Genomic DNA, 13321 nt, shown 5'->3' with positions numbered 1-13321 from the left:
AAGAAAATACAAGACGTAAGGTTTGAAATTGCTGTGAAAATGATCGTACCACTGGTTTGTAGTTTCATTGAAACTGGACCTGAAAGTACAAACACACAAAAAAAATCCATCTGGTCGATACACACATTTATAATCAGGTGTGAACAACAAACAGTATTTATGTAATACTTTAGACACTCGGATTTCAGATCGAGACGTAATGCTTTAGTTTTGCTTTCACCCTAATTATGTACAACTTGTAGATATTGCAAACTACACACTGACATATACACAGTCGAGTAGATTGTCGTGGGGTAAAGGTGTGACAGATGTTTGATGGCCACATATACACCTGTTAAACAATCAGCAATCCAGTGTTACAACTGTAAAATCATGAGTTTTAAAGCAACTTTTGTTTCACTGTTGTCTCTTGATCTTAAATTCAAATGTCTAAGGTAGCGAAGATGACCATTTTTAGACAAAATCATACAAATTTGAATACTTACCACTGAGCACTAGTTTCATTTAAATCACTAAAAGGAAAAAAAACATCATTAGAACAATTAACATTTTCAAAAATATCACATATATCTAAAATAAATCAAATCAAATGACACAATAAATACAAACAAAACCCAAGCAGGACTGTATGTTGTCATTGTTGCAGCTGTAAATGATCATATAAGTGGAGACAACACTCATGTTCCATCACCCACACTATAAACCTGTTGTCTGCTGCCCTTATTCTGTTGCACTTACATGGCATTTGAGGTGACAAAGAGGTCCGCGTTGTCGAAGAGTGCTACTTGTGGCCACTCCACCAGCAACAGGAAGGTGAGCTGGATGAGCAGCATGAGGGCCAGCTTCCCTATGCTGCTGATCTGCAGGAACACCGAGCAGGCCAGCAGCGTCAGCAGCACACTGTAGCTGAAATACTGGAACAAAATCACACGGATGTGTTATTCACAACGGATCTCGGAAAAATGCAAATGTGACATTTTCCTTTAGAAACGCTTCAACCCGTCGCAGGCGGGAAAGTGGTGACACGCCGTGAACTCACCTCAGGAAAGGGGCAGGAGGGGCCTTGGCTAGGACAGATCTCTAGACCACCCTCAACAGACACATTCAAACTGCGGATCAGACAGGGCGTCACCAGGGCTGCAGAGGTGTTCAGCTTCTCAGCGACGCATTCCGTCAAGCTCTTGGTGTCGCAGGCAAACTGCAGCCAAACATACAGAGCATCAGCAAGTATTCACAATGATATTCAACACATGGGGCTAGTGTACCTCCTCCTTACCATATTAACAAAGGCAGAGATGAAGACGAGGATAATGGAAAATACTCCAACCAGGGTGCTGTTGGTGCGAGACTGGACAATCTTCTTAGAAACAGTCTGCATCGCAGAAGGAAAGAGCTGCAAAGACACACAAAATGTCACATTATATATTCAGCCAATGCAAAGAACAAAGAAAAACACACGATTTAAGGTTCCGTTCTTGCGTCTATAGAAGCTCCACTACCTTAATGCAAGAGTATATGGCACAGATGAAGAGGATGTTTGCGAGGATGATGAAGATACTGATGTAGATTCCCAGCATAACTGGTGTACTGCAGGAAAGAATACAAGAAGACAGGTTTAAAGGAACATTTAGGGTTCTGATTTTACTTCAAACAAGAACAGCCTGGACAGATTCTAATCATGCTGTAGAACTTTAGATATGTGTTGTAAATCTTGACCGATTTACAGCAAAGCAGGTGTGAAGTACTCACTGTGGAAAGATAACAATCTGTATGAAGGATATGAAGCAGAATACTAGTAGAGTACAGGCGACATAGCCTCCGAAACGATCGTCCACCTTCTTGGAATACTGACAATAAAAAATAGGAAGAAAATTATGTTTGAGCAGAAGCATCTTTGTGATGTGAATTAAATGAGGGGTCTGTATTAGAACCTTTTTCTCCAGGCTGGAGGTCTGGAAGGTGAGCAGGAACTTTTTTACATGGTCTTTTCTTAACTGGTCGATACTCCGAGCGTCTATGGCTCGTCCCAGAAACTCATCCACCTCATCTTCAGGGTTCATGGCCTCCTGAACACCACGGCTGCAAAAAGAAGAAGAGACGGACACTGAGCTGGAGGGTAACAGTGCTTAAAGAAACCCAGCAGAGCAACGCACTGAGAGCCAGTACTCACTTGTCTTTACTGGAAGTCTCATCAATCCCCTGATGAGAAAAGAAACCAGAGAAAAAAATGTGACTCTCCGAAAATCTGCATCTTTCACCATGAAGCAGTGTGTGAATGTCAAATCTCACCATTTGTCTGAAGACTTTGGAGTCTTTGGTCCTGGAGAAGGTTCTGTCGGGGACCCAGCGTGGCATAAGCCCCTCGTTAGAGTTGGCTCTCGTCCGCTGCATTTTCGCCATCATCGCCTTCTCCTCCTTCTGCTCAGAGGGAACAACATGAAGGCTTGACCAACTGTTCTCAAGCAACACAACACCCAGTGAGCGACAATGTGAGTGACTGAGGGGTCTTTACTTCTTCGACGAGGGAAACAGACATTCGCGCTTGTCAAGATGCCTTCAACAAGCAATCTGTGATTTTGCTTCTTCGACACTATTACGTCTCTCTAATCTGTCTAATCTGTAACCATCATTTAAACATTTATCATTTGTAAACCTTATGAAGTCCAGAACATGTTTTGTGTACATCTGATGATGGCAGTCTTCAAAATTTAGTGGGGGCAACAGTGGCGCAGTGGTGCAGTGGGATAGCAGGGTTGTCCAATAACCGGAAGGTTGGTGGTTCGATCCCAACTCCTCCCTAGTCACTGTTGTGTGTTCTTGGGCAAGACACTTCACCCTAGCCTGTGGCGCACTTCACCCTAGCCTGTGGCGCGCCTTGCTAGTCATTGTATGACACTGCTTGTGCAGCAGCCGTAACAAATTTCCCTCTGGGATTAATACAGTATCTAAAAAAAAAAAAAAAAAAAAAAAACCCTATCGTGGAAATAATATGCATGTGTATGTGTGTATATACCGTATTTTCCGGACTATAGGTTGCACCGCAGTGTAAGTGGCACCAGCCAAAAAATGCGTAATGAAGAAGAAAAAACCATAGATAGCCTCCTGAATTCCTCTTAACTTAAGTGGTGCGGCTGCAGAGCATTGAGAGTGAGACACACGCATTTCAACAAGTTCTCACGCGGAGAAATGATTAGCTTCACCGCACAGAAACTCCTATAAACATCCTGTAAATGAGTCAAAGGCAGACTGCTGTGCGCTCATACAGCTGTCTGGAATGCAAAGTGTGGACAAGCTAGAGGTGGAAGAAAACCGTCAGGACAGGGACAGAACAGCTGCCATTATATTTGTAATGGGACGTCAGGACACAAGGCTAACTAATTATTTCATGGATAAGTCGCACCTGAGTATCAGTCGCATACCCAGGCAAAGGATGAGAAAAGGTGAGACTTACAGTCCGGAAAATACGGTATATATAAGTAGGAACAGTACAACCGTGCTTCTGTATTGCTGCCAATTTATATCTGGACACAGTCACATCTCATCCTAACATGCTGTCTGTATGCATACAGAGTGATGAAGCAAGTAAAGCCACAAAACTCCACTCTACTGTTAAAGGGTTTAACATCAGTTATTTTGGCTCATTCATGTAGTTCCTTCAGCCTCGACTGGAAAAGATTTCTTGTATTTGTATAGTGATGTGTGTGTGTGTGTGTGTGTTTGTTTTTGTGCACTGACCCGTTTCTGGCTGCAGCCGAGGACCAGGAAGGTCTCGATGCTGTTCTCCTTCAGGTACGCATTCCTCTCACCTCCAAATCCTGGCTCCACCTCATAGTCCCCATTCAGATACTGCAATGTGGCCTTAGTGATGTGGATCCGCCTGCCGGGGGACAAAATAGACCCAAAAATAGGTTAGTTAGTTTGTTTTTTCCAACAACACTTAACTTTATTGGTATACACAGCAGGGCGACAGATGTATGCATAATTAGCTCCAGAATTCCTGTCTAACATGAGGCGTGTTTTCTGATTAAAGATAATGTTCAAGCTTTCCATTTTGTTATTACAGTGTAAAATTGGGCTAATTTTTTGTTTTCTTTGAAAGAAAAAATGTGATATTGATGTAACGAAAGAGGTTTTAACTACTTGTCTCTCATCATTCTGTGCAGATGATGAAAAACATGAAAATTACATAGTAATTTCTCCAGAAAATTCAAAATGTACTCACTTATTATTAATAACGTAATCACACAACAGAGAAATTGTCCTCGCCTCACTGTGATGGTTTTTAATATGCAAACAGAAATAAAAATAGAACGACTTCCTCTAACCCGGCTTTGCCTCCCGCCTCCATGTGATTGGCCAGCGTGACATCGTTTGACCACACATCAAACTGCCACTTCCTGAGTCCCAGCACGCCACAGTGCACGCGGCCGCTGTGAATGCCGACACGCATGTTAACGTTGACGCCCGTCACCTCGCGCACCAACCTGCAGACACACAGTCATCATCGACTTTCTCCTCTGCAGCTCAGCACGATACGAGAAAAATGCCAAAACAAACTCAGTATCTACTCACGAGATGGCCTCTATCATGTCGACACCCATCTCCACGCAGCAGTGGGCGTGGTCGGCCCGGGGTTCAGGCAGGCCCGACACGCAGTAATAACAATCACCCAGAATTTTAATGCGGAGACAGTGATTCTCCTGAGAGAGAAGATAAAAAACAGAATTAAGAAAATACAGGTTCCAACTGTACAGGCGCATCATGAGAAGCTAATTGTCATGAGATGCTAAGGCCCCGTTCACACTGGAGAAAGTCATTCCAGCTAGAGCAGGATTGAGCCCAGACAGCCTTTAAGCTGGATGCTTCAGACCTATTTTCAAATCTGGCTAGCACACACTTGTGTCTGCACTCAATCCGACTTCATCCAGCGTGTTTGCTGTCCTCCAAACCACTAGGTGGCGCCTCGTAATATACAGAGTCCGTTCAGGCCACGGTAGGATGCGTCGTTCACACCTGAGCCACATTTGAGCCAATCTCTGGATTGAAATCAAACTCAGCCGGATTCGAGGTGTTCACACTCAGAAAAAACACATCAGGATAGGCCTGAATCCCGCTTTAGCCAGATTTTTTCCCCAGTGTGATCGGGGTATAAGTATTCCTTTAACAATCCTAACACATCAGACTCAGTAAAGGTGAGGAGAAGCGTCTTCTTACCGATGCTAGCTTGTCAAAACGGGCAAAGAGTTCATTGAGCGTCATGACCAGCTCCTGAGCTGTGCACTGAGATGCCAGGCTGGTAAAACCCTCGATGTCTGCAAACAGAATACTGAGGACGAAGAAAATTAAGAGGTGGACAGACAGGGAGAGGCAGAAATACATTATTAATCCTCTGTTACAAGCAATAAAGCCAGTTAGGTTAAGTGTTGAAGTTTGTGCAGTTGACGCTGATTATGTAACAACATGTTTTGTTGCTATCGGGCCAGATGACCTTGGGAGAGGCATGAAGTTTGACCTTAAAGTTGTGTGGATGAGATCTGTCACAGTGTATATCTGTGTGTGTGAGGCACACTGTGTTTGCTCAGTGCTGTAATTGAATGTGTGCTGAAGCTCTCCATCTTTGGGGATTATCTTATCTTGGCTGCTGGTGATTAAGTATTCCCTCACTAGTGTTAATTAGCCTCCACTCTGCCAAACCACTCTACCCTCTACTGACTCTGTGAGCGCTGCCGTGTGTGTGTGTGTGTGAAATGCTGAGTGTTAATAATGCTCAGAAAGAATTTTGTCTTCAGTTTTATAGGATTAACACGCCGCATTCTTCACCATATAATCTATGATTTACACCTGCTGTATAGACAACAAAGATGGTCGAGTAGCTGAAATATTAATTTGTGCGGGCAAAACATGGAATACAGCAGAGAGGCCTAGCGTCCCGGCTGACCTGACATTGTCGTGTTTCTGGATATAGATCTTATGAAACATCATGTCTTCCTTCTTGGCATTGATGTCAGCCTTCATCTCCATGGCAACGTGCCTTGGCAACACTGAAAGCAACAGACGTTCCTGGAAAACACGCACACACACACACACAAAAAGAAAAGAAACAAAATGCAGATTGTGTCATTCACAATATTATTGTCTACATGAAATATGTCACGTGTCTAGTTTGTGTGGAGAATTATCAATTATACTGTGAGTGAAGATTAGATCCAAAGTTAGTGACAGGTGTAGATTATTTAACCAAACAAATTCATCAAAGACATCAAGGCACGCAGCAATCCGAAACCTGTGAGACAGTTCAGTCAGCCTGAGCTGCAGTGCCGTGTCAACGTGCCCCAAATGCATGCAAAGTTTGTGGTAATGCAAAATAAAAATTCAACTCGAGCCTGGTGGTTGTTGAACATGTTCTCAGTTAGAAAAAACAAAAGTGTGCTCTGTCTGTACAAGTCACAATGAGGAGCTTAAATAGGAAGTCTATGAATACTAACTTCCAGGAAAAAAACTGATAGAGCAGAAATAGCCACACATGAAAACAAACTTCTAGGAAATATTCTATAGCGTGTGTTTCATGTTACGAGAAAAACATAATAATGATAAAACATTTTAGCGCATCGTTTTACACTCAGTCCACATGTCAATAAATGTGCATGTGTGCAGTCCCACCTGTTGCTGATTCTCCCTCTGCAGATGAAGTCTGGCCTGGATGTATCCTCTGGTCTCCTGGAAGGCTTGTCTCTGGGAAACTTCGGCGGGGTAGTGGGTACAGATGCCAATAATGTTGGTGCACAGGAAGATCAGGACGTTAGCACTCACCTGGAGAGAAGAACAAGAGAGAGAGGTGGAGAGGAGATTAATGTAAAGTAGCGTAAGACAACAGGAAGTGGAGGACGAAATGGCTTCATGAACCTGCGTTGCAATTATTAAGTATTTTATCAATAAAAGCCTGTCGGCAGTAATAGTGACAGTAAATGTACACAGACATGGTAATACTTCAGCTGTTCCTCTCTCTCTCTCTCTCTGTCAGACTCAAGATAATGTGTTGTGCATGAAGGCATCCTGGAATGTAACACAAAGGTTCATAATGATAATAATGAGAAAGAAACTGTGACAAGCTTCGCCAACCGAAAACAAAGAAAGAGAGAATGTGTACAGCCACTTTAAGTCTGTACAGCAGGTCACAGGAACATTTACATCCTGGATTAATGAAATGTTATCAGATTGATCTGTCAATATTAATGTATGCTGCTGAGACGAGTTAGAAATAATGCAAACTGATCATCAACTCACCCTCATATTACTCGAATAAATAAAGCAAAATAAATACTAATACATACACAGGCAGGATATATGAGAACTCTTATCCGATGTAACAACCCTCAAATGCATCATACATACTAAAAAGTAGATTTACTTTCAAATTGAATATGACAAAATGTGCTGCTGACTGTGTCTCACTGCAGATTATAAAACAATCCAGAGGACGTAATTAGAGCTGATGATGAAGTGAAAACAATGAAACATTTATAGAATTTTTACAATGCAAACATGAAATACTGTCGTAATTCGTCTACTGAACTCTAATACCCAGTGATCGCATCTACAACTGTACTTTGTCTTGCAGTTCTTAATGGCTGTTCCTTACACGCGCTCGCACGTACTCACACACACTTCCTCTAACAGGAAATGGCCCTGTTTGTGGGCCCGGTTGTCCCCTTTGCTCCTTACAGTCCACTGACCACCTCCTAATTTTTTACTGCATGCCTGTGTGCTGCTATCTGCTGAGAAGCGTCTGTGGTTTAATGTGCTGCTGTGATGGGATAACCCCCAAGTGTCCAAAAAAATGTCCCCAACTGCATCGTGGGAATTGTTCCTGACCCGACACACAGGGCCACTTCCTCAAAAGATGAACTCTTGTTTACAGCCTGAACGTGACGCTCCTCACTCCGGAGGCTGCTTTTGGACACTAACAAAGGTTGAGTGAGCACCAGAAGGAAGCCCAGAGATGATACATCCTGTATCCAATATCAGCTGGAGCAAAGAAGCACGCTTTCGGGCCTAAACCCTTTCAAACGACCATTATGGTTTTCCTGTGTGGTTTTTAAACAAGCAAATCCTCTTGTGACTATTTCTGCTTTCTTTATTTATGGAGTATTTAAGAGGCATTCTGTATGTGAATGTAACACACACTGACATCTACTGGGTAAAAACGGCAAAGATAACACTACTGTATGACATTCAAAATGAACCACACATCAACACATGACATGACTCACATTAGATGTTTCATATGCAACAATCATCCATGTCTTGAGCATTACCGAAAGAAATTTGAACAGTAGCTTTTGTATGTTGTCCAAATGGATGTCCATACAGTATTAAAATCTATGCAAACACATGACACACACACACTTGTTTATGTCAGAAGCATGGGAAATTTCTTTTATAGTGCACATGTTTATGCACGTTTCCTGTCCTTTAATATTTCATGGTGGTGCAGTAAATGAGAGCTTATAAGAAAGGACCGGAGAAAAGTTGAATGTGCTCAGCAGCTGACACACAAACACACAATGCATTACGTTTGTTGTTGGGCTTATCATCCATAGAAATCATCCATCTGAGTTTCACAAGACAAACTAAGTCCGTTACGCTGCTCACATCCAGTTTTTTTTTTGTTCCTATCAAGCTCTGTTTTGATGTTTATGCTTTCAGTTTTTGAGATTTTATGGAAAAAAAATTTATCCAGATTAGTGAATGTTACAGAAACATGTGTTTTACAGTGTTCTAGTACATATTTACAACATATATCTTTAAATGCTGGTGTACAAAACTAACACAATGCACTATAAATCAATTCTGTGTCACTGCTGTACAGCGCACAATAAAGGTGACCCGAGGTGACACAGTTTACAGAATATCAAGAGACAAGAATAGAAACAGGTGGGTAATGGGAATATGAGTCTGAAACGAAAGTAAACACGGGGTGTGGCGTAAAGAACGAACAGCAGCATAATGGACATCACAGATAAAACTGAAGAATGACAGATGCTTGTTGAGAGTAGGAAGGAAATTACTGGTAAGAACAAAAGTGGGATGAGGAAGAGAAAAAAAAACAATATGAGGATGACAAGCGTAAGAACAGTGTGTGTGTGTGTGTGAGAGAGAGAGAGAGAGAGAGCAGGACAGATATGGGCCACAGTGACATTAGGCAGATGGCTCAGAGCGCTCAGCTCTGTTTACATTACTCTCACTGTTCAAGCAAAAACAGCCATGAGACAAAAGTGAAACCTGCAGCACAATGTGTATTTGCAGGTGAACATGTCCTGTCAGCCTGTGTGCTGTGTATAGTCCGGACATTAAGGATGCAGGTTTTCTCTTCACATGCAATGAGCCGTGGCCACTGTAACTATTCATCTGCTAACATTCACTCAGCGCTCGTACCACGCGCCGTGTGTGTGTGAGCCTCAAACTAATTGCTTGCTTTTCTCAAGAGGGCACAGGCTAGTGGGTTTACAGAGTACACACAGTGAGGTCCAGTGTTTACGCAACAGCTCTCCACCTCTTTAGGAGCTACCTGTCTACGCTGCCACGCTCCCAGTGCAAGGCCGCCACACCTGTTCCATGTCCGCTGCGTGCAACAACACACTCATTTATCATCACAAATCCTGCCAGCCTTTACTGTGCCAGAGGTACCAATATGATTACAGCCTGTTTGTGAGGACAAAAATAAACCAGGAATTGAACATCACGTCATTGGAACATCAGATAGTTGTTGTTTTTTTTTGTTTTGTTTTTTGCCATAAAAGCAGTTGTCATTTCCCCCCAGGGGTGACATGATGGAAGCAGCCAGCCAGCCAGCCGGCCAGCCGGCCAGCCGGCCAGCCGGCCAGCCGGCCAGGCCAGTCTGCGGAGAAGACCTCGGCCTAATCCCTGGATATCAAAATGGCATTATGTAAGAGCTGCTCTGATCTACATCGGACAAGCAAAATAGCAATAACACTGGCTATTCTGCTGCATAGATTAAAATGCATTTTGTCACAAAAAGCCCCCAACAGCTTAGACAGGATATGCTGGATTAATCAATTGTGATCAAGACCAAGCTGTATGGATGCACCGCTAAATTGATAACAACACACTGAGAGACAAATTAAGTACTTACGACATAAACAAACTACTATTAATATTTTACACATAAATATTTGTCATTTTGTAGCGTTCCTCAAATTTTCATACATGGGGTAAATATTATACAGCACACAGTGAGACAAAAAGATGATAGATTTAGAAGGCAAAAATAGAAGAATTTTTAAAAAAGGATCTGTATAATGAAGACAACAAGTCACGATTAAAATATGAAATGATCTGTGCTGAAGCATTTTAACTGCAGCCTCAGTAAGGAGATAACCACAGCATCCTATCCTCTGAGGACAGTAACAGTCTTTACAAAATGCCATGAAAAGCCATGGCTGACACTACAATCCCTCAAGCCACATTGCTACTGTGGCCAAACTACAGCTCGCCCTCTGAAAGATAAAAATACTTCTGTAGTACTGTACAAAAAAAATACATTTCCCATCATCCCACTGCTGATACCAAAACAGCAACGCTACACCTTTTCTGCACTCGTCTAATAAAAAGATGAAAGACAGCAAGAATGAGAGGTGGGCCTAATGGAATGTTCAGAAAATCTATTTATAATTTTTCTCATTCTTTATGATGGCTTAAGCACAGCAGTGATTTACTTTAGCAGGAAGTCTGTGCTCCTGACACTGAGTGTATAAACATTGACTTTTAAGGCCATCGGGCACCTTTTCAGACCTGGGAGAGAGAGTTCTTTGAAGAGGAGCGAGCAATGTGGGAGCTTAAGACAATCACGATGACATTATTGGAAGCAGCTATATGTATATAGAGGCTTCATGATGTGTTGTTCTTTGGTCTTCCTGTCATACATTTTTCATTCTCACCACAGCAGGTGTCCATTTTCCATTTTAAATGAAAAAGCAGAACAAAGAATACATGACTTGCTGCTGAGCATAGTGGAGTATTGACTGTTAAGGCAGCCAGATATTCTTCATCAAATGGTGTATTGCTAAGAATGCTAATACATTTGTATTTGGAGGCATTTGGAGGTTTGATTTATAGAAACAAAGGACAGAACAGCCTCTTTCACGCTGGACAAAAACACATCGAGGCCCGCTGACCTGTCGACCTGTAGCAATGTTAACGTGAGACATGCAAATGTGCCTTCATCTGTAGATCCATTGACTGTTTACCTTACCCTGTTCCTAAATTGAAGCTACGCTCACACGCTGATCATGAAAAGAGTAACGGCTCTAATAGAGTTACTGGCTGCTGTAACAGTATATCCCAGGATTCCCTGGGTTCTAGGGCTGAACGATCTATCGTTTTAGACCGAAAATCGCGATCTCAGATGACGCGATCGTCAAAGCCGCGATTTTTTGCACTGCTCCTAACTGAATCAGGTTTTGTTTTGTCAAATGCTGAAAACGAAAAGAAAACGGAGGAACTGGTCCCTAAAACGAACTCCACCTTTATGTTCGGTGCTGTTTCTGCCGGCAGCAGCGGCGCGTCTTCTAAGCCTGTGTCTGTGTCTGTGTGCGCGCGCGACGTGAGTCGCAGTGGAAGGGCCGCGTGTAAATGCTACGAGCACGTACGCGCCCACCTCTCTGAACATTACCAGCTCCTTATATTCAGGTTCGCTGCTGTTGTGCCGTCAGCAGCTCTTCTACACCTGTGTGTGTGTGTGTGTGTGTGCGCGTGTGTGTCGCGTGTGTGTGTGTGTGTGTGTCTGTGTGTGTCGCGTGTGTGTGTGTGTGTGTGTGTGTCTGTGTCGCGTGTGTGTGTGTGTGTGTCGCGTGTGTCGTGTGTGTGTGTACATCAGATGCAGACAGAGGCAGCAGCTGATGACGTCACCAAATCAATAACGCAGGCATTTGATGAAGAGGCTCCATGAGGACTCTAGTAAACGGTGGACAGAGCTGACAGCAGCAGCTCCGTTTGTCCTTAGACATGATTCCCATCAAAGTTTGATCATTTGGTCTAAATCACATTGAACTTTAAGAGTTACTTAAGTCTCAACACTGTATTTATTGTTTAACCTTAGGAGGCACACTTCAGTCTGTTTAATGACTGTTGAATAATACTTTACAGAACTACATTAGTCTTCTTTTACCGTAACCTATTTGAAATAAAACTTTATTTTGTTCTGTAATTGTTATTTAAATTTTCATGTTTATTAAAACTAATACTGAGTGCACGTTATCAGAGTTTACTTTTAGATCTACTGATAGTTTTTGAGAAGAGTAGCTACCTGAAGTCATTTACACAGAAACATGTTTGACATGATTTGAAAAAAATCGTGGATGAAATCGAAATCACAATATTTGCCAGAAAAAATCGCAATTCAATTTATTCTTAAAATCGTTCAGCCCTACTGGGTTCTAAAGGTTTTCTGATGTTTTTCATGCGCTATTTTCAGTGGATAAAGCCCAATATCTTAATGTAACCAGGTCCTAAATACTGTTTGTTATAATTACACCACAATGTGTTTTTTTACACATGCATCTGTATAATTTCTGGTGTTCAGCTTCAAGTTTAGGGACTCCACACAGTTTTCCTGTGGGAGAGGTGGGTGCCTCATTTTCTGATATATGTCCACTCTGTTTGTAACTGCTCTTAGTTTCCCAATATTTCTTTACCGGTCGTTATATAAGTTCTTCATATTTGTGCGAACATACAGTTGTCACATACCCGGATTTATGACTTATATGATGTTTTGCATGGTGTTAGCCGCCAGTTTGTGCGTTCAGGAGCCGGAGCGAGTTGTTAACTCCGTCATTGTTGTCTTCTGTTATTGTCCGAATAAATAATTCCTCCCTGAATGTGTGTGTCAAGTTCCACGCATAACCACGACACAGAAATCGATGCGTTACATTAACATGGCCCAACAGTAGCTGACCTGCCCCGTCCTTTAACCCCACCCCCCCATCCTGCTCTCCGTCCCACTTAACAATTCTTAGCCAACATCCAACACTGACCACTAAAAAGGTGTGTGTGTGTGTGTGTGTGTGTGTGTGTGTGTGTGTGTGTGTGTGTGTGTGTGTGCAGGTCATTGAAGACCTATGAAAGTTGCTGAGTGCATAAAAAGCTCTCCAGGATGTGCAGTTTCTCATAGCAATAATCTCTGTGGTTCAGCTGTAAGCATCTGTATTTTGCTTTGTCTTATTAATCGGTCAGTTGTGAAGTGAGCTTTGCCGTTTATGGCGGTATGATGTTCCATCCCCTGACTCAATATCTCTGTTAAAAG

General features: G+C 42.5%; 1 protein-coding gene across 1 annotated transcript in view; it reads right to left on the bottom strand.

Annotated features, from left to right (window-relative positions):
- The window catches only part of LOC114438293 (adenylate cyclase type 6-like), a 31862-nt gene that overhangs the window by 5123 nt on the left and 13418 nt on the right, over positions 1–13321 (bottom strand). The window contains exons 4-19 of the mRNA XM_028409515.1: positions 6661–6810; positions 5939–6060; positions 5215–5326; positions 4573–4700; positions 4326–4484; positions 3736–3877; positions 2290–2418; positions 2171–2199; positions 1932–2079; positions 1750–1847; positions 1500–1587; positions 1277–1393; positions 1040–1198; positions 739–914; positions 486–512; positions 50–79 (exon numbers count right to left, since the gene is read on the bottom strand). Of these exons, the coding sequence (XP_028265316.1) occupies positions 50–79; positions 486–512; positions 739–914; positions 1040–1198; positions 1277–1393; positions 1500–1587; positions 1750–1847; positions 1932–2079; positions 2171–2199; positions 2290–2418; positions 3736–3877; positions 4326–4484; positions 4573–4700; positions 5215–5326; positions 5939–6060; positions 6661–6810 (1814 nt within the window). The remainder of the gene's footprint in view (positions 1–49; positions 80–485; positions 513–738; positions 915–1039; positions 1199–1276; positions 1394–1499; positions 1588–1749; positions 1848–1931; positions 2080–2170; positions 2200–2289; positions 2419–3735; positions 3878–4325; positions 4485–4572; positions 4701–5214; positions 5327–5938; positions 6061–6660; positions 6811–13321) is intronic.

Source organism: Parambassis ranga, chromosome 7 (assembly GCF_900634625.1).
Source record: "Parambassis ranga chromosome 7, fParRan2.1, whole genome shotgun sequence".
In the NCBI taxonomy this organism is placed as follows: domain Eukaryota; kingdom Metazoa; phylum Chordata; class Actinopteri; family Ambassidae; genus Parambassis; species Parambassis ranga.
This window is presented reverse-complemented; position numbering and strand designations above follow the sequence as displayed.